Source organism: Suillus plorans (genome assembly GCF_016647745.1).
Source record: "Suillus plorans strain S12 chromosome Unknown HD556scaffold_7, whole genome shotgun sequence".
Lineage (NCBI taxonomy): Eukaryota > Fungi > Basidiomycota > Agaricomycetes > Boletales > Suillaceae > Suillus > Suillus plorans.
The window spans coordinates 53586-77414 of record NW_024537391.1 but is presented as its reverse complement, the minus strand read 5'-3'; the positions used below and the strand labels follow the sequence as shown (position 1 = coordinate 77414).

Sequence of the window (23829 nt, the reverse complement as noted above, 5' to 3'; positions counted from 1 at the left end):
TTCCAAGTCTGGGGTCCTTCCGACTTGCTTGACTCGCACTACGACGATGGCCTCTAAATCAAAGTCAAAGCAGGAAGAAGCTCTTCAATTTCTCGATGATCTTGATTCCCTTAATCCAGTCGCACCAACGACGCGTGGACCCGCTGCTAATACGGACAGCGCAGGAGACCCAGCGGATGTTCTCGCATTCATTGATGAGATAACTCAGAAGAGTTCAGAGCCAACCCGCTCCACGACATCACATATAGAACGACATGCTTCGCGTCCAGGAACTCCATCACTGAGAAAGAGCACTGAACGAGTTAAAGTCGGTGCTCATCCGTCCTCCTCAACTTCTTCTCTCGTGGCAAAACCAGAACCATCGTCAGCTTCTGTTGCCAAGGCTGAAGCTGAGCCTGCATTGGCGGCTTCCTCAAATCGTTGGGGATGGGGCAGCGTATGGACCAGTGCAAATACTGTTTACCAACAAGCAAGGTCTGTAGTGGACGAGCAGGTCAAGAACCTTCCCAAGAATGAACACATCAGTAAGTTGGGAGAGGGAGTCCTGGAGTACGCAAAGACTGCGCAGCTTGACAAACTTGGTTCGTCTGTGTGTGACGAGTTGATTCAAAGTCAATTAACTCGTACCCTCTAGGACAAGATTTCAAGAAAGTCGGACTGTCTACATTGACAGACATTCTGAATGTAGTTGCTCCTCCTATATCTGAGCACGAGGTCATTCAAGTATGGCTCAGTCATGATATGAAAGGATATGATGGTGTCGAATCGCTTGTATACCGGTCACTCGCTAGGGTACGCACCAAGACATTACGGGTCTCCACCGAGCTGATGTTGTTGCTTAGGTCATGGAACAGGTCGAGGGTGGCGATTTGATTATCAACCGAGGTGTCGAATCAAAACCAAAGGAATCTGCAGCAGGAATTCCTCGGGATTTCAATTCGGTGGACGGATACGATGCTGCTATTAAGCTCGCGCAGGTAAGATGCCAATGCCAAGAAATGTGTACGCGAGATTCACTTTTCCGTCCAGGCAAATATAGATGAATTCATCAAGACCAATTCCAGAGTACCACCCAAAGAGTCATCTATTCAGAATCCTGTTACATACTCCTCTGTCTACCTCCGCATCCAGCCATTCCTCACATCTTTCACCCTTCCTCAGCCCGTTGATACTTCAGAGCAGTCCGCAGAAACGCCCCAGCAGTCTAACCTCCAGTTCCTGCTACATCTGTCTGATCCCGGGCATAAGTTGGTGCACACGACTATAACGCAGGCTGTGCCTGGTAGTTGGTTGCAAATTTGGGATGATTATGACTGGGTGGAAGATCTTGTAGCCGAGTCTCTCAGGGTAGGCATTGAAGTCATTGGGCAGGACTACATTGTCGCACGGATGGGATGGGGTAAGAAGGCAGCCGAGCACACTACGCCTCAAGAAATGCCCTCTGAACCATCCCCTTGATGTACCTTTCCACTTACATGCTGTTGCCCCACCCATGTATTACCTTACGACGACCCAACACGACTGCACTCAGAGGATAGGAATGTTGTGTATGTATATCAATCAATAACGTAGTAACATCTACTTCTTTGGAGGCTGTTCGGCTTGAGGTGGAGGAACAGGCTTGAGCTCTGCAGGCCTGATGGGCTCTGTCCCTTGCCCTACTTGTTCCCAGGGTGACAGAGACTCGAAGTTTCTATATATGCTCAGGTGATTAGAAAACGCGGGGATCGAGATGATTCCTGACTGACCGGAAAGCCTGTGTCAATTGCAGAGGTTCATAAACGACGCGTTTCCTCTCTTCGTCGTAGCGGACTTCAGTGTAGCCCTAAAATGATGATCCTATCATTACAATTAGCGGGTTGTAGTGGTAGCTACGCACCGACAATGGAAAGTCCTTTCGAAGGGGATGACCCTCGAAGCCTAAACATAAATCTATGACAAGTGCGAGTTATTGCATCTAAGAAAACTTACCATAGTCTGTTAGTATGCGACGCCTGTAAATAGAAGGTCAAGACACCGGTTCATATGTATATAGAATGCGACATACAGGTCGGGGTGACCAGTAAAGAAGACGCCAAACATGTCCCACGTCTCCCGTTCATACCAGTCGGCTCCACTGAAGACAGAAACGCTGCTAGGTACAGGGTCCGCTTCACCAGCATAGGTCTTGACACGAATCCTCGCCGCATACTTGACGCTCAACATGTTGTAAACCACCTCGAAGCGTTTCTCTCGTTCTGGGAAATCAACAGCGGTGATATCCACGACACTTTTGAACTGACACTGTGAGTGATCTCGAAGGAAAGTCAAAACGGGGATGACGCCAGACGGGGAGATGTGCAAAGTAAGCTCATCCTTCAATACAGAGAACTGCTGGACGAATTTGGGGAGACATTGCATGAGGTATGATCCATATGTGTGTAATGACTCGGTTGTCTCAGCATACTTGGTAGCTGTAGGATTCGGAGACGTAGGCTCGGTGAATGGCGAAACGGAGGCTAGAAAGTTGTCAAAACGGTCATCAGTGATTAGGCAGGCATAACTTACCTCTGGACGACGATGACAACTGTATTTTTCGCGTCAAAGCGACACCAACGGTCCTCGCTGGTCTCTTCGACGAGTTTTTAAGCAGATTTGTGACCCGCAGACCCATGCGAAACGACATGTTTGCTGGCTACTTACTCAGTGGGTTCAGACAAACGGTAAATTCACACTCCGATCCGAATCGTGACCGGCGCCGTCAAGTAGACCATGGCTTCACTCATCGACAACGACACTCACAGAACAGAAATATTCGATTCATTACCTTACTATGACAACGATCTCGAGAAAAATCCAATACTGAGGGAAAAAGTTGAGCGCGAACTAGCACGCGAGCCAAAACCACCGCAGACTCTGCATCCTCGCGTTCCCCCTCCAATAGAGCTCTTCAAGGTATTTAAAGCTACCCTTTGATCGTTCACAGACCTGATATGGCGTAGGACAAACCTGGGCTTGCTGCTGAGCTTGCGCGCGTCGAGGCTCATCAGCCTTTAGCGCCTTTGGATACCATAAGATATCAACTTCCGGCACCGACCTCTACCCCAGGCACAGATGAGGAATGGCAGCAAGCGCTGAAGAATGCACAGTCTCAACTAGAGCACCAGCGTATTCGGTGGGTTTTCAATTATCCTTTGAGTACTTTGAGTTCATGCTCTCTCAAAGGCACACAAATCTCGCGCTGCTGCAGACATATGGACCCAATGCTTGGAGAATTCACAATTACTTGTTAGAAGCGACAGCCAAGCAAGCAGAGGCAACGCTCGAGGAGTTGAAGCAGCGCACCACAGATATTAACCGAGACCGCAAGAACTCTCAGGTATGTTTCGTGTTGATCAGGAGAGCAGTTGTGTTCATACTTGTTTAAAGACGCGAATTGGAAACCAGTTGACATCGTTGGAGAATAAATGGACAGAGTTGATATCGAGCATCCTTCAGATTGAGATGGCAAATGTGGCTCTTGATGCAGAAGTTGACCGACTGAATAAAAAGGAGGCTGAGCTTGCTAGCATGTAACAGTTTGTAGCTTATTAGAAGTACCACTTAACCGAAATAGGCTAACCGCCGCTCAACGTTGCACTCTGCCCTCGTTTGATATTTCCGCTCGTCAACGACAACGAAAATCTCGTTTGTCTGCTCTACATAAAGCTTTTAGGCAAGTCAACAGCAAGTTAACCGTGTGTTTTAGCTCATTGTCGTGTATTTTTATTTTATTTCCTTCTCGGCTCTTGCTATAATCTCTCTAGGCACCAGAAAACTGACTATCGGCGTCTTGGGACGCGTATATGGCCAATATCGACAACTCAAACACGGGGCTAACTGAAAATCATGCAGAAGAGGAACATGTTAATGCGCTGTTGAGTTCATCCAATGTATCCGAAGAACATTCTGCAGTCGCAGCTTGCGCTCTCAAGACTTCGAGTTCACCTCCATTGATTTCACCTACGAACTCATCAACTCAATCTCGCACTCAACTGGCTCTTCCTGCTTCAGATTCATCATTAGCCGCCCCACATCCAAAGAAATTTACTTCTGTCAACATCAACAAGAAGTTCCTGCAGAAGAATTCGTCCTCCTCAGGGTCTGCTACCACGTCATCGAACCACGTACCTGTCGTCAAGTCTGGTAGTCCAGCTCGTAAGTTCAATGTTGTATTTTATAATAATAATCTTCATATGACGTCCTGTAGCCGTCCGGCCTGTGGCTCCACCAATAAGCACGCATTCGCGGCTCGTGACCACCAAGCTCACAGCAGCGCCTGTTTCATCAACTACAACTGGTCCAGGTTGGTCGCGTCCACCATCCGCGGCACCTCCAGTCTCTTCAACACCATCAACTTCATCCAATGGACCCCCTCCGCAGCCTCTTCCACATGCCGCTGCACCAGCGCCCGTTTCCATTCCAGCTGCCCCACAGCTTCCCGTCGCTGGCAAAGTTATTCAGCCACAACCGCGAGCTATCCCATCGACTTCGTCCGCCACGGGGAAGAAGGATACTACGTCCAAACCGGCTTGGGGGCATTTGAAAGTCGTGGCACCAGTCCTGTTGCCGGACAGTGCGGGCCCCTCAGACTTTCCTACGGCTGCCGAAGTTGCTCATGGTACGTTGCAAATTTTATAGGTGCAGTTCGCGAATTGATCTGCCTTCTTTAGGCCGACCATCACCCAAGGTCACTGAATCACAGAAGCCCTCTGATGCTCCTCATTCAAAAAGTGTGACGCTAGAAGAAGCTGATGCATTTCGAGGTGTTCACCTTGATCCAAATGCCCACCACTGGGATGAGGTCCGCTTCAATTTACTCTTCCTATTCATTTTTCTCACATTTCGCAGATGGAAGAAGATGATGACCAATTTCTGGACGGAGTCATCGAATTTGGTGACGGAAGACAGTACAAGATATCACCGGCTGAAGCTAGTGCGCAAAATGTATCATCACCCGACCCAGCTACGGATACAGTCGAGCCCCACCCAGAGATTGTTGACAGCGGCAAAGCACCTGTTAGTAAAGAGGATCGTTTTGCGGACGACTTTGACCGGAGATGGCCACGATCAAGGCCCTCTCCATCATTCGTGCACAAGGATCTACCACGTGCTCCTCGACATCCGTCAATGTCCCCTGTGTCTTCGCATCCTAGCTACTCGCCTTCGGAAGGTTCAAGAGTTCTTTTCAATGAACGCTCAAACAGACTTGAGCCATATAGTTCTCATCCAAATACCCGTCATCTCCCTGGGGCTCCGATCTCTAGGAGAGGCTCTCATATAGAGCATATTCCACCTCCAGTGGACATGCGTAGTGGACGAGATGGACCAATGCGGTCACCTGTACAACCAGTGCAATTACTCCAAAAGCCTGCGGGTAACTATGATCGCTCATCGCGCGCATCGAGAAACGGTCCTGGTCCCCATGTTCCTTTCGGCAGGACTCGTGACGGTTTACCCTCTCTCTCAATGAATGGGCCGCCAAACTGGGACGGGCTTCCGTCCGTTTCTCCTATCGAGAAGCACGAAATCATGCTTGATAGCAGAGGTCGTCGTTTGTCGAACATGGGCCCTCCACCATTGCCGTCATTGAAGCGTGATGCCACTCGGCAGCGTCCACCCCATATTTCAACTGCTCCGCCTGGAAAGCTTTTTGCCAGAGATTCGCATCAACCTCTGTCTGCTTCTCAACAACATTTCGATTCGCCCACTACAACTCATGGGGGTAGTGTCGTTGGTCAGTCACCCTTATTATCTACTATTTCGGTGACCTCCGAAACTGCTGCCCCATTCATGACTCCTACGCTGAGCATCGAAGACGCTCACAAGACGGCCATGCACATCTCAGCTGAGCGCGCAAAACAGCGACGACAGGTGGAAGAAGAAGAGCGGGATAAAGAGAAAGAACGTGCCCGACAGAAGGCAGCTGCGTTGGAAGAGAAATTCAAGGCACATGAAGAGAAGAAGAATGCTCAAGTGGGTATTTGTGACGTGGCTAGCATCCCACATGGCTCATTCCATCTGCAGGAAGCGGAAGCCGTGAAACTGATAGAAGAGGTTGCGGAAGCAGCTAAATCCCCTTCCCAGCAAGCGCTGCAGCTCGATGCCACGGCACAACGTCCAACACCTGTCAGGCCGATAGGGCGACCACCTTCTTTAAGAGCATCTGTCAGACCGCCGATGATTTCGAGGCCGATCGTGCCCTCAAATGCAGAACAATCTCACGATTCCTCAAAAACGGATTCCTGGAGAAGCAAAGCTCCACCTCCATCGTCGCCACCAGCGCCTCGAGAAACGCCTGTACAGCCCCGTGCGCCTGCGCCGTTGCTTAGGGTAGACGAGTTTATTACCGTTTCTGCAGATGAGGATCTCGAGGTGGTGGACTTCTCTGATATGGGTAAATTCGTTGGTGCTCCAGCGGCCCCGCAAACCGAGGCACCACATGAAGGCAATGAAAGACCGTCCCGTCCCCCTCGGCCTGTCGCAAGTGACTTCTTTGAAGATTCGGAGCCTCAGACACTTCCTCCTCATCCGAAGCCTCCAAATGTGTGGCGTCGCAAAACCCCCACTGAGCTTGTTGACGAAGTTTCAGCTCCATCCGCATCGACGAACCAAGAAATTGCAAAGGAGACTGTGGAAAAACCGTTACAGGATACTCCAGTGAGCGTTCCGAGTCCGGAATCGCTACAGGAGGCAGTGGCGCGTATATCACCTTCGAAGAGTTCCTCTACTGCGGATGGCTTAACGACATATTCGTCTAACCACACGACGTTGCCCACATCTCCGCAACGCTTAACTCGTCCGACTTACCGCGTGCGAATGTCTGCTCTCGATGATGTGATGTCTCGCATCAGGGGAGCTTTGGATGACATGAAAGAGACGGAATCTGCAAAACAGGCCATCAAGGAGACTGCAGATGCACCGCCCGACCCAAATATCGCTCCATCTCAGGGCAATGCTAATGGTCGGGGTTATTCAGGTGCGCCTAAATGGCTTCCTCCTGCACTTAGGCCACGTCGCGTCGAGTTTGGGGAAGAACACGAAGTCTTCGACGTCACTGGCTGCGAACCACCACGTTCGCCTCGACTGACTGCTGTGGTCTGCCTCCCTAGCCAATCACGTCCCTTGGATCCTATTCCTAAACGGCAAGCCCGTTTTTTGAAGAATGTGCGTTCACAGTTTCGATGGGATATAATGTCTTGGGATCCACCGGTCGAGGGCATGAGCAAGAAAGACTTCTCCTTGAATGATGTGCTCCACAAGAGCTATTTGTCTCACAGGGGCAAACCCAGGTTTCGCGTACACCTTCCTCGAGCACGGCATAATCATGCATCTTTTGCCATTCCGTTAGGACCTAAGGTCAATCTTCCTGCTGGATCAACAAAGCCAAGTTTGGGAAGGTCGAAGGTTGACGACCTTCCGTCGTGGAGGAGGGTTGCTATCTGTCCACCTATTCCGGAAAACAGCCCAGATGGCGCCAGCGCAGGTGCTCTTGACACAATCAGTTGCTCGCCTCCTCCTAACCCACCAGAACTTACCCCCACTGCCCAAAGTGTATTACCATGCACCAACAAAGCGGAAGCCGTTTTGCAACGTCCGAGAGCTCAACCAAAGATGCCAGTGGGTTCTGCGGTAGCATTTTATCGTGATATCCCGTCCGACACAGCTAGTCAAGAGTTAAAGAAGCATACGGTATCCTTCACCGTCTTTAGCGAGCTGGACGAAATACCGGCATCTCCACAAAGTGATCCGCCAAGCGCTCTATTCTCTTCGGCCGTAGACTCATCTGAATCTGACAAAAGTTTTTATACCAAGGAGACGGTTACAATCAGTCGTGTTGTGAATGGTCTTGGAAAAGATACGAGCTCCCCAAGACTCGTTGTTTCAACGCAGCTGGACTCTAAGAGCTCGGATGAATCGGTCGGTATTCCGTTGTATTTCTATGCATCTTCTTTTGTGGCTCACAGGTATATAGGTTGACAGAAATCTCATCACTCCTGGATCTACATCATACAGCACACCATGGACGAAATCCCCTTTGAGCTTTTCATCTGCAAAGGAATCTCCGGCGAGAGCACCGGATCCCGAGCATCTAAAAGCTGTATGGTCGCAGCCCTCTGACAAGGCTTTAGTACATGCAGTAAACTCCCTCGAGGGCATTGCGGATGATCTTACTGCTCTACCGTTCACATTGCAAGATGTCAAGTCTGAAGATGGAGAAACTCCCCCTCCTACTTCAGCAGCAAACGTTCCATCCAAGATGTCACTTCATGACGTCACACGTGCATTCCAGCAAGTACCTACTTCATCAAATGCCGCTACGAGGAGCAGTAGTACGTTACCATCTTCATCTGTAGCTGGACCCATCAGCCGTCCTTCCAATTATACATATAGTCCTGTCCATCCGCCAGGCATGAGTGGCCGGCCCCCTTTTCCCTACTCGCCGATGATGGCCCATCCACCTAGTCCCACACCCCTCGTGTATCCACCACCAAGCCCTGCTCCGCGCGGACCCAATGGGCATTCACCCATGTTCGGTGGCGGCCAACCAATATGGGTGCCTCTTCCATCCCAAAGCCACTCTGGTGCAGTGAGGCCGGTAACTTCGCCATACCCTACGCAGCTGATGGCATATCCCTCACCAAATGGGGTTCCGTCGATGTATGGGCCTCCGCCTATGCCACACGGCTCGCAGTCCCCACCACAGATTAACGGAGCTGCCCAACCCCGCCCTCGCAATATGCCGGTGATGAGTCCTGTGTTACATTCAGCGACTCCTTCACATGCGAATCATTCAATGTATGCTGGGAGTCCTGTGATGATGCACGCACTTCCTATGATGGCTCATGGCCCCCAACCGTACATGGCCGTTTCTGGCCGTGGACAAGGGCGTCCTGATGGTATGCCTCCGATGCAGCAATCACACTCTGCTCCTCAACCTTCGCACGCTACTATGTATAGTCCTGCACAACCTCTACCATATGGACGTCCGTCGTGGTGATACGTGTAATGTTACCTGACGATATATTGATGTTTCTGAGATGTTATTATATGTTGTTTCGTTATTTTCCTACCCTCTCAATGCATATCTGCTAGCAATCCACGAGTACGAGGCCCGAAACTGATCACAATAATTTATAAGCAAGGTGAATAATCTAAGTCTAGCTCTAAACTGCCAGCTGCACAGCAGTCTCGGCAGCTTCGTCAAGGCTATCCAATGCGACTATCTTCAGACCAGATGCCTTGATCATCCTATATGATTAAGAGTCAGACTGAGGTTTAGTAATAGTCAAGAAAGAAAACCCACTCCTTCGCTTCTGCTTCCATTGTTCCCTTCAATCTGACGACTAATGGAATAGTGAGACCAAGCTCTTTGGTTGCTTTGATGACACCCTCGGCAATGTAATCGCAGCGCATGATACCACCGAAGATGTTGATAAAGATACTCTTGACCTTGGGGTCAGAGAGAAGAATCTCGAAGGCTTTTTTGACCGTCTCGGGGGTGGCACCTCTGAGGATAAGTAGTCAAGTACAGAACACAGTAGCATCAGGCTCTACGTACCCCCCGACATCCAAGAAGTTGGCGGGATTACCACCGTGTAGAGCCAGAACGTCCATTGTGGCCATGGCCAATCCAGCACCGTTGACTAGACAGCCAATGCTGCCATCGAGCTTAATGAAGTTCAGACCGGCTTTCTGAGCCTCAACCTCTGATGGCTCCTCCTGTGAGATATCGCGGAGCGCAAAGATATCCTCATGACGGAACTCAGCATTGTCATCAAAGCCGAATTTGGCATCCATGCTGAAACAAATTGAAGGGGAGCAACGTGGGATGTGATATTTCCACTCACCAAAGTACATGGCCATCAACAGTCTCTGACATGGGGTTGATTTCGATTTGGGTGGCATCCTTGTCCTTGAATATCTTGTACAGGTTGATGAAAATGTTTGCCGCTTCATCTTGACCACCTTCCTTGATCCCAAGAGTTTTAGCAAGTTCAAGGGCCGTTGACTTGCTCAGACCCTTCTCGAAATCGATGGGAGTCGTGATGATAGCACCGGGATTAGTCGCAGCAACTTCCTCAATGTTCATGCCTCCCTGATTGGACGCGACAAGAACAACACCTTGGGTAACACGGTCGTTGAGTACAGCGACATAGTATTCGTGGGAAGGATCACGACGCTCAGCGAGCATAACCTGTCCTGTAGTCAGAGACGAGAAACAGCTGGTAATGAATGTACAAACAGCATTGCAGATTCTACCACCGGCACCAGTTTGTTTCGTGATGAGTTTTGAACCGATCATCTTGCCAGCATATTCCTGTGCTTGTTGTGGGCTTTGAACCACATGAGTTGTGAAGTAGGGACATCTCTATTGAGCTGTTACGTACCTGTCGACGGTATGCACACCACCCTGGAAGCCATTGTCGAATTTTCCTTTGCCCCGGCCACCGGCAAGCACTTGTGCCTTGATTACGAGTTTGTCCGTGCCTAAGCATCCCAGTCTTAGCGAGGAATACACGTCACGATGAAGATTCCAAACGCTCACCAAAATTCTGAGCAACCTTGTACGCCTCTTCAGGAGACTTTGCAACGATGCTCTTTGGTGTTGGTATACCATACTAGGGATCAAAGTGGCAGTCGTCACGCTATGAAAATGCTGACGATGTCTGAGCAGTCTCACCGAGTTTAGTAGATTCACCGACTGGTACTCGTGAATAGAAAGGAAGCGCCTTTGACCGGCAGATGCTGCTCGCTATAACACCAATCAGATACAAAAAAAAACATGAATGAAACCTCACTTACTCGGGCCAACGAGCCTGTTGTTCTGAAGGAGGCAAGCATTGAGGAAAAGATGTGATTGAACGTGATAATTCTCAGCCCTTCGGGAAAAGCGGGGGCGCGGTTGCTTATATCAGCAGAGTGTCGATGAAAAGGGCATGGAAACACATGTTTGTGTTCTTCAGCCAGAGTGACGACGACGGTGGACTTTTCATCACAAGAATCTTCCAGTCTCTGATCCGCTTCTTCTTAGCTTGGAATAGCTCTGGCAGATGGAATACCGTGACCTCGCCTTGAGTTCGGACAACCTATCTTTAAACCGTGGGTTGTTCGAAATTTGGCAGAAGGAACATGCACTATCGAATTGCCATTGGCACATACTTAGTACTACTAATCTTCTATCTATCCGATGTTTTATAGCCTCGGTCATGAATTATCCTCGAGGCTGGCCCAGCCTCGTTGCAAATATAAAGGAGTTAAAAAAATTGTTTGGACAGCTGAGCTCAGAGCAACGCCCTCATGTCAGTTTCCACCATGGTTGACTCAGTTGTGGACTCGTCTCATTCAAACGGTAGTGATATTGCCAGCCTTTCTCCCCTCATTCAGCTTCAATTTGTGTCGACTACTGTTCTTCAACAGGCCCTTGATCTTGTGGAGAACATCCTGACTTCCGACGACCAGCTTACTGTTACATCCAAATTCCTTCCAGGGTCAACTATTGGTGATACTATAATTCATGTGATCAATACGATCTTGTGCATGTTACTGAGAGATTGCACGCAGGAAAACATTTGCGGCATGCGCGGGATCATTTTATCCTCCTCATCGATTGTGTAGCAGGACCCGCCCCACATATCTTTTCATATGACACCCGCAGCCGTAATACACCAATGGAGAGCAATCTCTCAGAAGCTCGAGAGGCCCTCAAGCAAGCTATCTCGCGTGTCAATGAAGTAGTACCCACAGCGAACCTCGACATCCCACTGACCTTGAACGCCGTGACACCTTTCATGCAAACCTTTGAGACAACATTTGGCCGAGAGGTAAGATTCGAGTACGGTGATGGATGATCTTCTCACCCCTGTTTTTCATCCAGCTCTGGTTTGCAGGGTTACATGCAGTTCATCATTGGTCCATGGTCTGTCCATAGTGTTTTATGATGCAAATGAGGTGCTTATGTGCTTAAATTCGTAGGTCCGGGTCATAGCAGGAGAGTTGGTCAGTGGGTTTTCATCTGCAAATGGGGGTTTATTAAATCCTTGCGCAGGACATCAAACTTAACGATGATTTTGGTTTTGCTCCCTCCACTCTTGTCTACAAGGGTAGCGAAGCGCTGTTAGGAAAGGCAAAAATCTGAAATTCGAGTGTGTTGTATAGCATACCTCACAACTAGTAATAGTACCTCGTACTGAGTTGTCAATGTTAAATCCACCGTTGCCGGATCACGTGTGCTCTGAGAGGTGCCTCAACTCACGAAAGTCATCTTTAACGCAACTGAAGCTTGAAGTCCTTCACTATCTCTATTATACTCTTTCTTCGACCATGTCACAAAACATGATACCCCTTGATGGTGAAGGTCAGAAGAAGAGAGTGGTCAGTTATTTTCTTTGCAGCCGGAAATTCCTCGATCAGATCATGATTACCTCCCCGTCAGTGTTACTTCTTCGACTCGGACATCGGGGGTTTCCACTATGGTCCCGGACATCCGTGAGTTATGGTTGTCTGTCAGGCCGAGGGTTGTGACGTGATTATCTGCCAACAGGATGAAACCAACTCGTATACGAATGTGTCATTCCTTGGTCATGAACTATGGTCTGTACAAGAAAATGGAGATATTCGTGAGTACACCTGCGAATGCATGGACGATCACTTGACCCAAATTTTACCTCACGCAGCGTGCTAAACCTGCAACAAAACGCGAAATGACACAGTTTCACTCTGACGAATACGTCGAGTTCCTCAGTCGCATCACCCCCAGCAATATGAATTCGTACATAAAAGAACAACATAAATGCAAGTAGTTCCACCTCTTATCTTCTCGCGTCGTCTAACTATCCTGGCTTCCTCTCGCAGACAACGTTGGTGATGACTGTCCTGTTTTCGATGGGCTGTTCGACTACTGTTCTATCTCAGCCGGAGGCTCCATGGGTAACAGTATTTCACGGGGTATGATAAGTCAACGCTCACGCGTCCTGCAGAGGGTGCTGCACGTCTTAGTCGAGACAAATGTGATATTGCCGTAAACTGGGCCGGCGGTCTTCACCACGCGAAGAAAAGTGAAGCAAGCGGCTTTTGCTATGTCAATGGTCATACAAATTCTTTCTGCAACAGCTATCTTCACGCTGATTACATGTCGCAGACATCGTGCTGGGCATTCTTGAGTTGCTCCGGTGCGCGCTTTTTAATTGCAGAGTCTAATCTTGTCATGGTCCTGATGATCGAAACCCACCAGGTATCATACCAGAGTCCTTTACATTGATATCGATGTTCATCATGGTGACGGGGTAGAAGAAGCGTTCTACACCACAGATCGGGTCATGACGGTCAGTTTCCACAAATACGGCGAGTATTTTCCAGGAACTGGTGAATTGCGGGTATGTGTCATTTTGTCTTGTTGGTGGAATATTGTTGACACCTATCAGGACATAGGAATAGGCAAAGGAAAATATTACTCTCTCAACTTCCCATTGCGTGACGGAATCTCGGACGAAAACTATAAATCGGTGTTCGAACCTGTGAGTGAAGTTTTCTTTTCCAACTGGCGTCTACAAGTTTTCAATACAGGTGATCCGTGAGGTCATGGAATCGTATGACCCGTCGGCTATTGTTCTTCAATGTGGAACAGACTCCTTATCGGGAGATAAACTCGGCTGTCTAAACCTATCTATGCGAGGTATGACCAAAAGTGTTACTCTTGACTTGTCTGAACTTTCATTCAGGCCATGCCAACTGTGTCAAATTTGTGAAGTCCTTCAATAAGCCTCTACTACTGCTTGGAGGTGGGGGCTATACGATGCGCAATGTCAGTCGGGCATGGGCCTATGAGACTGGTCTGGCAGCTGGCGTTGAACTGGCACCAGGTTGGCCTTCTTTCAGTGCAGTTCTCTCACCTCGTACTGACATGATCTAGAAATACCCGTGAATGAATACTACGAGTATTTTGGACCAGACTACGAATTAGATGTGAGGGCGTCAAATACAGAGGATATGAATACACCGGAGTACCTGGAACGTGTCAAGAATATTGTACTCGAAAATCTGCGACATTTGGGAGGGCCTCCCAGTATTCATATGACAGGTATGGATTTGGAGGGTATTTGGAAGGTGCTGGAATGTTCATCAAACTGCCAGATATTCCAAAAATGCCGATAGACGACGACATGGATGACCCCGATCAGGATGAAGACTTGATTCCTCCTGATACCAGGAGACACCGACGGTTATTGGACTCTCGCGTCCAAGCGGACGGAGAACTATCTGACTCGGATGATGAGGGAGAGGGGGGGCGTAGAGACCACGCACAGCATCGGGATCGTGACAGCGAACCGAGAAGCCGCTCAAGCGAGGCGGACATTGCTGGTGGAAGGAGGTTTGGTATCGGTGTGGGCATCTTGAGTTCGGGTGCTGCGGGCTCGACCCATGGGGCTGGTCCTAGTGGACACACCACGATGGTTCGCCCCGTGTTGAGCGGGCATTTGCCGATGGAAGTCGATACTCCAACGACCACAGAAAGCGGGCCTACACCTATCGAACCAGTTGCCGCCAATGGCACAACAGATCATTACTCGGGCGATAAGTCGCCAAAAACGAATGACGCTACGGCAACAAATATAGAAAGTTGATGACTTGCTTCGGCTGGCCACTTTGTATATTGCTTGCTATCATTGCTGTCGTTATACTACCGATATATTAATCGAACACCAGGAAAAAGCTTGCAGACAGTGCATCGTATGCGCTCAGCGAATCAGTTTTGTTCACTCATTCATCGGCAAAAATACCAACTTCCTAATCCGTAAAACTCGAATCTTTGTCATATGGAACGGAAACACCGTCTCCGACCCTTCTTACTAGTAAAGCTATTAGCAATCACTAGAGGTCTCAACATTAATGATGGAAGGACGGAATACTTCTCCTACGCTTTCCACTGCCGAGAACTCGCTTCTGACGCCCGAGCAAGTCAAGCGCATTGAGCTGAACCGCCTCAAAGGTACATGAGTAATGTCACGGGGGTACCCACATTCCAGTCCATATTTCAGCTAAACGCAGTTCTACCACAGCAAAAGCAAGGCAGAGACAACGAGAACAGGAGGCAGGCCCGTCATCTACGCCAAATCCGAACCAGAAACGCCCACTCGAAGTGATCCCAGCTGTGTCCACTTCACCGACAGCTCCTAAGCCACTGAAGCGTGATTCACGCCTCGGCAAGTACTTTGATTATGACCTGTCTAAAATGGTCAACTCGAAAGGTGGATTTTTGGTCGAGGATGGGAAGGAGGTGGACGAAGATTTAAGGGCGAAAGAGCGAGAACGAGAAAGACAACGAGCCAAGCAGAACTTGGAACCGCGTAAGTCTTACTTTTTCCTCTCTGTTGAGGTCCTAATGATAGTGATATCACAGCAATGTACTTGGATCCGAGCTTGAACCCGAAGTGTAGAGAATGCCAGTCTATCGACATTGATTACACGTACAAGAAGATATTTGGATCCCTGGTATGTAACAAATGCAAGGATGAATACCCAGAGAAATACAGTTTGTTGACAAAGACTGAATGCAAAGAAGTAAGTCTTAGCTTTCCCTACACTTTCATCCTCTCTGACAGACGATCAGGATTACCTCTTAACTGACCGTGAGTGGTTGACTTGGTCGTAGTGCATATACTGATAGATCCAGCTGAACTTCGGGATCGAGAGCTGCTACCTCATCTACTGAAAGCTAATCCTCATAAGTCAACGTTCGCGAATATGATGCTCTTCTTGCGTTATCAAGTCGAAGATTTTGCGTGGAAGAAATGGGGTTCACCAGAGGCTCTAGACGTTGAATGGGAGCGTCGAACGGAAGAGAAGAAAAACAAGAAAAACAAGAAGTTCGAGGAAGGACTGCGAGACTTGCGCAGACGGACTAGAGAAGGTGTGTGGCAAAGACGAAAAGATCAGGAGCACAAACATGTCTTCGGAGTAACGGAGGACCTTGGGGATGGCATGGGTCGGCAAGTTTGCCATGAATGTGGATTCACCATCGACGTCGAGGTCTTTTGATTTGTTTCAGCGCCTGCCTGGGATCGTACTTGGTCTAGTCCGAACCTATAATTGTATCCAACCATAAATATCATACACTCGTCTTACACATTTTTGAACAAGCTGCACATACGCATCTTTTACCAATCCCGACCTGCAGTTTCCTGTGATTTTTTACTCGGTTACCTAGCTGTAGGCCGCTAAGAATCATATAGCCGGGTCAAAAAGGTTCCGGTCACCGTGCACTTCCCGTTCACAAACTCAACCGGGTAGTTATCGATTAGTACTAAGCTGGTTGTCCTCATCGCCCATTCAGCGGGTGATCCAGTTGGTGGAATTCACCTGCTTTCGGTTTCATACTAATAATTATTGCCAGCTTTACCGGTACTTACCCCGGAACACCTCACGAGTCACTGCCACTAGACTCGTCGAAGATTGCAGTAGTCAGGCCTTTCCTCCCAGGCCACACGAAATAGCTGTTTTGCCGCATCCCAGGCATTTACTATGGATGATCCAAACCAAGCCGAGAGCTCCAAGATTTCCACCTCTTTGGAGCTTGAGCAGATCGAAGTAAATCTCTTTCGGTCAAAGACTTTATTCAAACCCACCAGGGCTCGAGGAGTTTTCGGAGGGCAGGTCATCTCACAAGCAATAGTCGCCGCTACCAATTGTGTTGATCCCGTGTTCGGGCTGCATGTAAGGGTATACTTCTTCATATCCGGGACTGAAAGTTAATGGAACGCTGTCACCCACTAGTCTTTGCACGTGAGTCGCGTGTATAACTTCTTGGTCGACAATACTCAATTCCATTTAGTGTTACTTTCTTTTGAGTGCATCTCCTGCTATTCCTATCATATATTTCGTCGAGAGGCTACGGGAAGGGCGGTCATACACTACTCGAAGCGTCAAAGCAGTTCAGAATGGAAAGGTGATATTTCAGCTAATGTGTTCCTACCACAAGCCGGAACCATGGCAACCTACATATCAGTGGCCCATGCCCGAGGTGCCCCCACTTGAGGAGTGCGAGCTTGAGGAAGTGCTGTACAAACGCTGGGCTGCGAGGGAGGACCTTCCTGCGAAAGTTCGGGACCTGTTATTGTCTTATGCACTTGTATTGTCTTCCCTACTACTTTCGTTCGCAATACAGCTTACCTTGCCTCTAGGAAAAGGAAAATGGTCCAATTTCAGTCAGAAGGGCTGGATTGACCACCGAGAATGGTACACAAACATCCATGCATTGGATGCAAGCCCGAACAGGTCAAGCATCACATTACGGGGCACCTTACCAGAAGGTACGATATTGCCATGACTAGTTGATTCTTGTCTAATCCATATCATCAGTGTATTCTGGCATACCTTTCGGACCTCAACTTGTAAGCAGCCTTCGACTCACGGGAGATACTCTCATGTTGCGCTATATCTAGCATCTCCGCTGCGTCTGATGTTCTTAAACTCAAGCGATACTCAGATGGTCCTGACGCTCATGCCATGACTGTGAGTACGGTGTTGTTTTGTGCCTTCGAATCCGCTTACAAACTCCACCTAGTCTACACTAGATCATTCCATATGGTACTATGAGTATGCTTCCTTTCCATTACTTGACCCACTGTGTTCTCAACTGCTGTTAGCGACAACTTTTGTTGTGAAGATGGATTACTCTACGTGGTAGGCGTCTTATCGTTTCTTGAAAGTCATTCTTGTTCACATCTTTCCTCATGTAGGTAATTTGTCCTCGAGCTACATCCGGTAGAGCAGTGGTTCATGGCAGGGTATGTGGTGTTTATATTTGCCGCGGCCTTTTCGGAATTTCTGATGCTATATAAGTTGTACTCACAATCTGGCAACCTGGTTGCGGTCACTTGTCAAGAGGGCGTGGTACGGGCTAACGTACGAGGTCCTACTGAAAACAAGGCAAAGCTGTAGAGTACATGTTATCTGTGTGACACTAACTTGAAGATACAACCGAAATTTGGTACTTAATTGAATTACGATGACGTCTTCAAGACTCTGTAGATTCTCCGCCTCATGTGATAGGCTTCTCGACAAGGAATGTTGAACCCTGGCGAGACACTACTGTAGTACACGTGCAATTGTTCAAATATCGCAACAGATACAAAAATCTAGCTACTGTCATAGTGATGCAACAATACTTTTTTCATCGTTTTGTATTTCTCTTATGAATCTACTTCACGACACCAAATAACTACGACGACAAAACTTGAAAACAAAAAGCAAATTGTCCCGCTCCTTGCCGAGTAATCCGACAAGTGTCAATCACCTTGAGCATTTTCCCGGCTAAACACCACTGCCAGTTGTTATATGCACGCGCTCTTGGAAAGCGATTGAAGTCATAACCATTCCTGCATCAGAGTCGGCCACGAGCCTAGCGTTAAATTCTCGAACACCGAGGATCAGGCGCGGTCCCAGCACGACCATCTGTACGAGCGTGAGAATTTGAGAAAAGCCAAGATATATCTGAGTCTCCAAAGAAAATGGGTTCTATAGAAATGATGAATGGTGCTTGCATACAGAGGTGAGTATCGGATCGACATACCGTTGACAGCACCGGAGATAAATAACCGATCTGGAAGCAAGACACAGCAACGAAACTAGCACGTTTCAGTGAAAAAAAGAGAACCGCATGAAATCATGAACTCACCCCGTAAAGTAAACCACGTGTGTTTTTATGAGCACCGTGAAACAGTCCCCGAGAATCCCTCTTGCTGATGATCGTGACAGTTCGCGAATGTGTATTACAGCAATCCAGATTGCGAGAGACAGTACAAAGACTTCCCATGCGATGCCGATTATCCAAGTGAGGTCAACCAGAAGTACGCCATTTCCATTAAAGCTAGGGGAGCACACGTAGCTACCGGAGAGAATGAGAACCACTGGTATTTGCCAATGAGCGTGATGAACCGGTTTTTCATCCATGATGAATGCTTACTCGCCGAACTATTCTTAGTTGCTTTTCCGGATGTCGTCACATTGATGATGCTGAGAGCCAGGAAGGTGACAACGAGAGGTATCAGCACCTTTCTGGATTGCTGATACATGGCATATAAACGAACGATCATGATGACTTGCATTGTTAAGGAAAGTCAGTGTCACTGATCAAAGTGTCGCAGGTGTAAGGCTCACCGCCTAGCATTGCAGTCGAAACAAAAGTGATCCAACTTAACGTGACAAAGTAAATATAACCTAAAAAATCCAGTTAGTGACCAGCCTCGGAGGATCATACATTCCAAATCGACTCACAGCTGTGGAGATCATTACATGAAAGCAATGAGCTGCTTAAGAAGCTCACTCACCCCTACATGAGGGTGCAGCTGAATATACAGAAATGGCAGGCATCGGTGCAAAATTCTCACTGTGTCTGTCAACGAGATTGTCGGGACTTGAGCTGTATGCCGCCGGTCAGAAATAATCATTGTGTATGCGAGGAGACATACCCAGTATGCTGAGGCTGATTATAAAAGATGATACATTAGCATGGCGACAATGTTGAACCTTCCAAACATACACGGCATATACTAGTCCAACATATCGCAGCTAGAAGATTTTCAAGTAAGCGCGAGTTGCCGACCCCAATTATAATCTAAGGCGCATACACATAGATACAAGGCAGTCATCAGGGACCAACGTTGCCTCTGTTGTAAATCAATGTTTTTGTTCTCCTGACGTAGGACTCTACTCACCCAGATCAATTCGATCTGTAAAGTCATTCTTAGAGAGATGACTGCTTCGGAAATAGAATCAACTTACCTCTTGTGCTAATGTCAGTGCTGGAGATGTTATTATTAAGGAATTTCAGCAGGTCTTAGGAACCATCTTGCTCACCCCAATCGTACCCCACACCAACAGAGGCGGCCACTGTAGAACAACGGCCAAGGTTAGACTGGGATATCACTGCCATCAACCAACAGACTCTCCACGAACCTATAAAATAACTGGAAACAATGCTTGCATTAATGATCGGCCACCAAGAGGGATCATCTGAGACTAGAGGCATGTTGTTAGGGAACAGTAAATTTAGTGGACAGATGATGACAGCGTTCGCGGTAGATATAATCCAGCATTTGGTTCCTGAATTCTGTTTTATTCGGCAAAAGTAAGCATTGTCACATGGTGTGGAGTCGATGGGAGAAGATAGGAAATGTCATGTACTAAGTTCATGGAAGCTGACCCGTTGCAAGGAACGGACCTATCAGTGTAAATGCAACCATCGAAAGTAATACCGTTAGCAGGCCATTCAATCTCAGACGCGGCAATTAGTAAGGCCGCCTTCAAAGCTGCACGTCGGAAATTTAATGGTCTTTGCAGTGCCGGGTTTGCCCTGGGTCGCTTGACACACCTCACGGAACCTGAGCGTGATAAGTCATCGAGGACGTCTCGATAAGGTTTAGTGCTGCCAAGAAAGTTGGAAATGAACAACATGCATTAGTAAACTGGAGTGGTGAGACCGGTCTGACTCACTGGGCTGTGCTCAATTCGGAGTTCATCGTCTACTTGGGATGATGGGCTCTTCGGCATCAAATCTGTCCTAAACGAGACTCGTACCTAATCTTTACGGCACGTGGCAGCGCCAACACTTCAAGTTGGCGTGCTAGTGGCCGTAAGATAGGCTGTGGTGCGCGCGTATAGTAACTTGAAGCGTAAGGTAAGCTGTTTGCGTACCTTCTAACTGCTATGATTGGATTTGAAAAGAAAAAGTCATGCGCAGAATGCAGTGACTCTTTGACCAGTTGTACTAGACGCACACTGAGCGTTTAAAGTTCCTTCGACAGAAAGTTTTCGTCGTGTTGGACATGTGTAAACCAGAGTTGACATGTCGACATGTGACACTCGGCTACCTCACCATCTTACATACTCTGAGCGTGTACCACCGGCTGTGGCTGTTGAGGTAATTGTAGGACTGAACAGATCAGAAAGATCGTATGTATTATATGCGCCGATGGGAAAGTACATGAATGACAAGTCAGATCTCAAATTTTGCGAGAGAAGATGTAACAATTCAAGCCCAGTAGCACATCATATGATTTTGGGGCAAGGATGCAAAGGCGGCGCGAAGTGTAATGTGAGTGAAAGTCTGAAGAGTTTGATATCTAATTCTTCCGACGGAATGAACTACCTGCAAAAATGACGTTAGGGTTTTGTCAGCATCGCATGTCAATAACATACCCTCAGTTAGTCTCGCCTTACCACCCGTAGGTTGGCAGAGGACACTCGAACACGAGCCGCAAAGCACGACTGATTGTGCATGGGAGAACACAGTAGTAATAGCAAAGCATCCTAGCAAACAGTGAGATCAGTATTATCAGCTCTGACGGGACGGGACGTACCTGGACATTTTACATCCATGAAATAAGAATCGGGGGATTGGACGAGACGCTTGAGTTTATGCTGCTTGCGCTCATGTTCTGCAGAGGGGTTCAATAGATCGATAGCCAGAGGCTGGGCGGATTCCGTGAGGATTTCGCACAAGTAAACCGAACATGCAGATGCCGTACCATTTTTGGCGAGCTTTAATCTGGGTGTTTTTGTTGTCGGCGTTGTTGATGGCTCAAGCGAGACGCTGACGATCGAAGATGAGAGAAAACTCGATGAAGTGATGGGTACAGTCAATCTGACTAAGCTTGCGGAACCGTCCGCTCAGGCTCGACCGGGTCCGCTTGTCGACCAATTGACTTGACGTCGTCAACTATCAAGCCGACTTCCCTTCACAGTCTCCCGTAGTCAGGTCATATGAAAGGAAGACACCTCTTATTATGATAGGATTGGAACATCTTCCTGTGCTTCAATTCAAATATCATCAGCGGTGTTTCTGATAAGGACCAAGGAAATGATGTGAGGATACGCTTCCTCGCAGAGAAAACAATAGCAACCTTGGGCGGATATCAAAACGTACGCGTAAAGGGTCTGGCGCAAACTTGTTTTTGTCCTCTACTTGGAAGATCGTAGAGTCGACTGCCGGCAGCACGTGTCCTACTATTGTTGTCAGAAAAGGAAATTATCCATGTTCTTTTGTTCTCACTTCGCGACCATTATGGAGGGCGCTCTGCCAGCAGCATGCCTTTGTTTACGCCTGGCGGCTGTTCTTGGCATGGAATACATATAAAGCTTAACCCCATAACCTCCCATACTCTCCATCCGGGTTTTGATAATCCAGTCATCAATTTACTAACTTTCTATCCTTGCAGCCAGGTTCGTTATACTTTTGTTGAACTTCCGTTTCGTTTTCAGCTAATCTGCTTCATGGCCTCTCCCTCTAGTCTGTTAGGTGAGCCAGCGTTTTAGTTTTACTTCATGAGACCATACTTAATATCATTCCAGACGTTTGCTCATATTCGATCTCCCCGTCTAAATCAAAACTCAGTATTACTAGAAGACTAGTCATCTCAAGTACCTTTTCAGCGCGCTTCACTCCCGCATCTATCATCGCAGGACGATTTCTGTTATTACCATCTATTCAACCTTTCCAATCGCTTTCTCGTTTACAATCATGACTACTACATCCAGTCTTCCCATCACTCTCGCTCAGGCCATCGCCTACCTCACTCGTCCTCTTGTCCTTACGTACCCTGTCGCCACAATCATCAGGCTTCAGCTTGCGCTCGAGGCAAACTTGACTGCACTATTTGCCCCTTCCTGGGTTCCCAAGGAACCCCTTCGTGGTTCTGGCCGGCGTTGCCTCACCCTCTCCCCTAATTGCCTCCCCCCACGTGCCGTATATGCCGCATGCCTTGCATCCAGTGTTCAGTGGTTCGACTGGATTGCGGTCTTGGGCGGACAAGAGTTCGACTTCTTTGTCGATCCAGGATGCATTTCCGTGCGCTTCGGGAAGGGCACTGAGCTCATTACCGTCTGGTCAGAGGAGCTGATAGCTCAGACCGTTTTCGTGCCACCCCATACGCATTCAAGCCAGCTGCCATCCAAATCTAAGACATTTGCCCAACAGCTCTTGGAGAATGACCACACGGATGACGATGAACTTTTCGCCTTGATCGCTGACGAAGTCAGCGCGCCCACTTGGATGACCCCCATCACTGACCGTTTCCCTGCTCCTCCACGTTCTGAATCGCCGCTGTCTGCTATATCTTCCGATTCGTGCTCCAGCTATCGCTCGTCCGACTCGGATTCCTGTTTCTCTTCGATGACCGGCTCTACTTTGTCCTCTAGAAATGACAGTCAGTCATCCCAACTTTCCCGTCGTGAGAGGGCCAGGCAGGCTCGTGTCTTTATTGACACTTCCAAGACTGAAGTCACCCCTTACGATGGAGGCAAGACCACTGTTCTCACCGGTGGTGTAATGCTAGGTGCACCTCCCAAGGGCAAGAGCGGCACATCTGTTCCTGCCTGGCGCCGTGTATGAACGGCTATCAGCCTCCCTCCCTTAATCACTCGTCGCCGATGAAGTTCTAACGAGATCGCACTTTTTGCCTGTACGCCTATTCATGCCACAAAAACCACGAACGATAATCCGGACAATGTTCTACCATACCACACCGTTTAACGTCTATCATACCATTTGCCTTTGCTTTTATTACTTTGTTTTCGTAGCTTTGATTCAGATCGAGTGTGTGTAGCATTGAACATTCTCATACATGGCTGTTATCTTTGCACTTTCATTGATTATCGATTTCCTGTCGTATTACATTCTCAGTACTATAGTTGTATTGTAATTGTATAGGATTAAGCGCCCGTGTATCATTCTGACTCCCCGTGATGGCTTGTTCAGGTCTTCGATGTTATCGGCGGAATTTTTCCGAGTCCGATCTACTCACTAGCGTCGGG

At 48.2% G+C, this 23829-nt stretch overlaps 11 protein-coding genes across 11 annotated transcripts; 7 read left to right on the top strand and 4 right to left on the bottom strand.

Moving 5' to 3' along the window:
- Positions 1–46: 46 nt before the first annotated feature.
- On the top strand, positions 47–1410 carry HD556DRAFT_1187827 (maintenance of telomere capping protein 1; the record flags this gene model as incomplete). Its single annotated transcript, XM_041296111.1, has 4 exons — positions 47–581; positions 635–792; positions 843–977; positions 1030–1410. Coding segments are annotated over 4 exons (1209 nt in total), but the record flags the coding sequence as incomplete, so codon positions are not given.
- A 133-nt stretch (positions 1411–1543) lies between these two features.
- Positions 1544–2720, bottom strand: HD556DRAFT_1336907 (NADH or F420H2 dehydrogenase). The gene is made up of 6 exons (XM_041301924.1): positions 2548–2720; positions 2048–2498; positions 1972–1994; positions 1880–1920; positions 1749–1825; positions 1544–1693 (listed from the first exon to the last, which is right to left on the bottom strand). The coding sequence occupies exons 1-6, from the start codon at positions 2663–2665 to the stop codon at positions 1579–1581; spliced, it is 825 nt and encodes a 274-aa protein (XP_041164813.1). The 5' UTR covers positions 2666–2720; the 3' UTR covers positions 1544–1578.
- Positions 2721–3609, top strand: HD556DRAFT_1336901 (breast carcinoma amplified sequence 2). The gene is made up of 4 exons (XM_041301923.1): positions 2721–2934; positions 2982–3154; positions 3205–3358; positions 3409–3609. Exons 1-4 carry the CDS (start codon positions 2752–2754, stop codon positions 3553–3555), a joined length of 657 nt encoding a protein of 218 aa, XP_041164812.1. The 5' UTR covers positions 2721–2751; the 3' UTR covers positions 3556–3609.
- HD556DRAFT_1285502 (uncharacterized protein) lies at positions 3610–9124 on the top strand. Its single transcript, XM_041299326.1, has 7 exons — positions 3610–3694; positions 3786–4176; positions 4229–4639; positions 4692–4822; positions 4870–5994; positions 6046–7938; positions 7994–9124. Exons 2-7 carry the CDS (start codon positions 3825–3827, stop codon positions 9017–9019), a joined length of 4938 nt encoding a protein of 1645 aa, XP_041164811.1. The 5' UTR covers positions 3610–3694; positions 3786–3824; the 3' UTR covers positions 9020–9124.
- Positions 9125–9185: 61 nt separating this feature from the next.
- HD556DRAFT_1438382 (succinyl-CoA synthetase beta chain SSC-beta) lies at positions 9186–10863 on the bottom strand (the record flags this gene model as incomplete). Its single annotated transcript, XM_041305838.1, has 9 exons — positions 9186–9270; positions 9326–9529; positions 9581–9820; positions 9870–10216; positions 10265–10355; positions 10410–10509; positions 10568–10640; positions 10703–10774; positions 10825–10863. 9 exons carry the CDS (start codon positions 10861–10863, stop codon positions 9186–9188), a joined length of 1251 nt encoding a protein of 416 aa, XP_041164810.1.
- A 471-nt stretch (positions 10864–11334) lies between these two features.
- On the top strand, positions 11335–12242 carry HD556DRAFT_1285497 (uncharacterized protein; the record flags this gene model as incomplete). Its single annotated transcript, XM_041299325.1, has 5 exons — positions 11335–11521; positions 11584–11843; positions 11897–11938; positions 11995–12018; positions 12068–12242. The coding sequence occupies 5 exons, from the start codon at positions 11335–11337 to the stop codon at positions 12155–12157; spliced, it is 603 nt and encodes a 200-aa protein (XP_041164809.1). The 3' UTR covers positions 12158–12242.
- A 1-nt stretch (position 12243) lies between these two features.
- Positions 12244–14817, top strand: HD556DRAFT_1336877 (histone deacetylase complex, catalytic component RPD3). The gene is made up of 13 exons (XM_041301922.1): positions 12244–12393; positions 12455–12507; positions 12563–12638; positions 12696–12813; positions 12874–12948; positions 12999–13106; positions 13160–13190; positions 13253–13394; positions 13443–13535; positions 13585–13693; positions 13740–13880; positions 13931–14098; positions 14152–14817. Exons 1-13 carry the CDS (start codon positions 12343–12345, stop codon positions 14640–14642), a joined length of 1656 nt encoding a protein of 551 aa, XP_041164808.1. The 5' UTR covers positions 12244–12342; the 3' UTR covers positions 14643–14817.
- Positions 14818–18201, top strand: HD556DRAFT_1263925 (HotDog domain-containing protein). Its single transcript, XM_041299085.1, has 15 exons — positions 14818–15007; positions 15078–15365; positions 15419–15579; positions 15629–15647; positions 15692–16011; positions 16498–16731; positions 16792–16800; positions 16850–17146; positions 17199–17327; positions 17377–17408; positions 17460–17529; positions 17582–17613; positions 17664–17700; positions 17757–17804; positions 17860–18201. Exons 1-15 carry the CDS (start codon positions 14908–14910, stop codon positions 17956–17958), a joined length of 1875 nt encoding a protein of 624 aa, XP_041164807.1. The 5' UTR covers positions 14818–14907; the 3' UTR covers positions 17959–18201.
- HD556DRAFT_1497516 (uncharacterized protein) lies at positions 18185–20047 on the bottom strand (the record flags this gene model as incomplete). Its single annotated transcript, XM_041308910.1, has 13 exons — positions 18185–18534; positions 18590–18644; positions 18695–18926; positions 18983–19117; positions 19177–19236; positions 19347–19438; positions 19488–19501; positions 19561–19587; positions 19647–19685; positions 19734–19748; positions 19801–19820; positions 19876–19908; positions 19975–20047. 13 exons carry the CDS (start codon positions 20045–20047, stop codon positions 18331–18333), a joined length of 999 nt encoding a protein of 332 aa, XP_041164806.1. The 3' UTR covers positions 18185–18330.
- Positions 20048–20952: 905 nt separating this feature from the next.
- On the bottom strand, positions 20953–21861 carry HD556DRAFT_1336841 (40S ribosomal protein S27-like protein). The gene is made up of 3 exons (XM_041301921.1): positions 21378–21861; positions 21217–21327; positions 20953–21166 (listed from the first exon to the last, which is right to left on the bottom strand). Exons 1-3 carry the CDS (start codon positions 21394–21396, stop codon positions 21141–21143), a joined length of 156 nt encoding a protein of 51 aa, XP_041164805.1. The 5' UTR covers positions 21397–21861; the 3' UTR covers positions 20953–21140.
- Positions 21862–22050: 189 nt separating this feature from the next.
- Positions 22051–23727, top strand: HD556DRAFT_867866 (uncharacterized protein). The gene is made up of 3 exons (XM_041311882.1): positions 22051–22239; positions 22308–22315; positions 22369–23727. The coding sequence occupies exon 3, from the start codon at positions 22538–22540 to the stop codon at positions 23405–23407; it is 870 nt and encodes a 289-aa protein (XP_041164804.1). The 5' UTR covers positions 22051–22239; positions 22308–22315; positions 22369–22537; the 3' UTR covers positions 23408–23727.
- Positions 23728–23829: the final 102 nt, after the last annotated feature.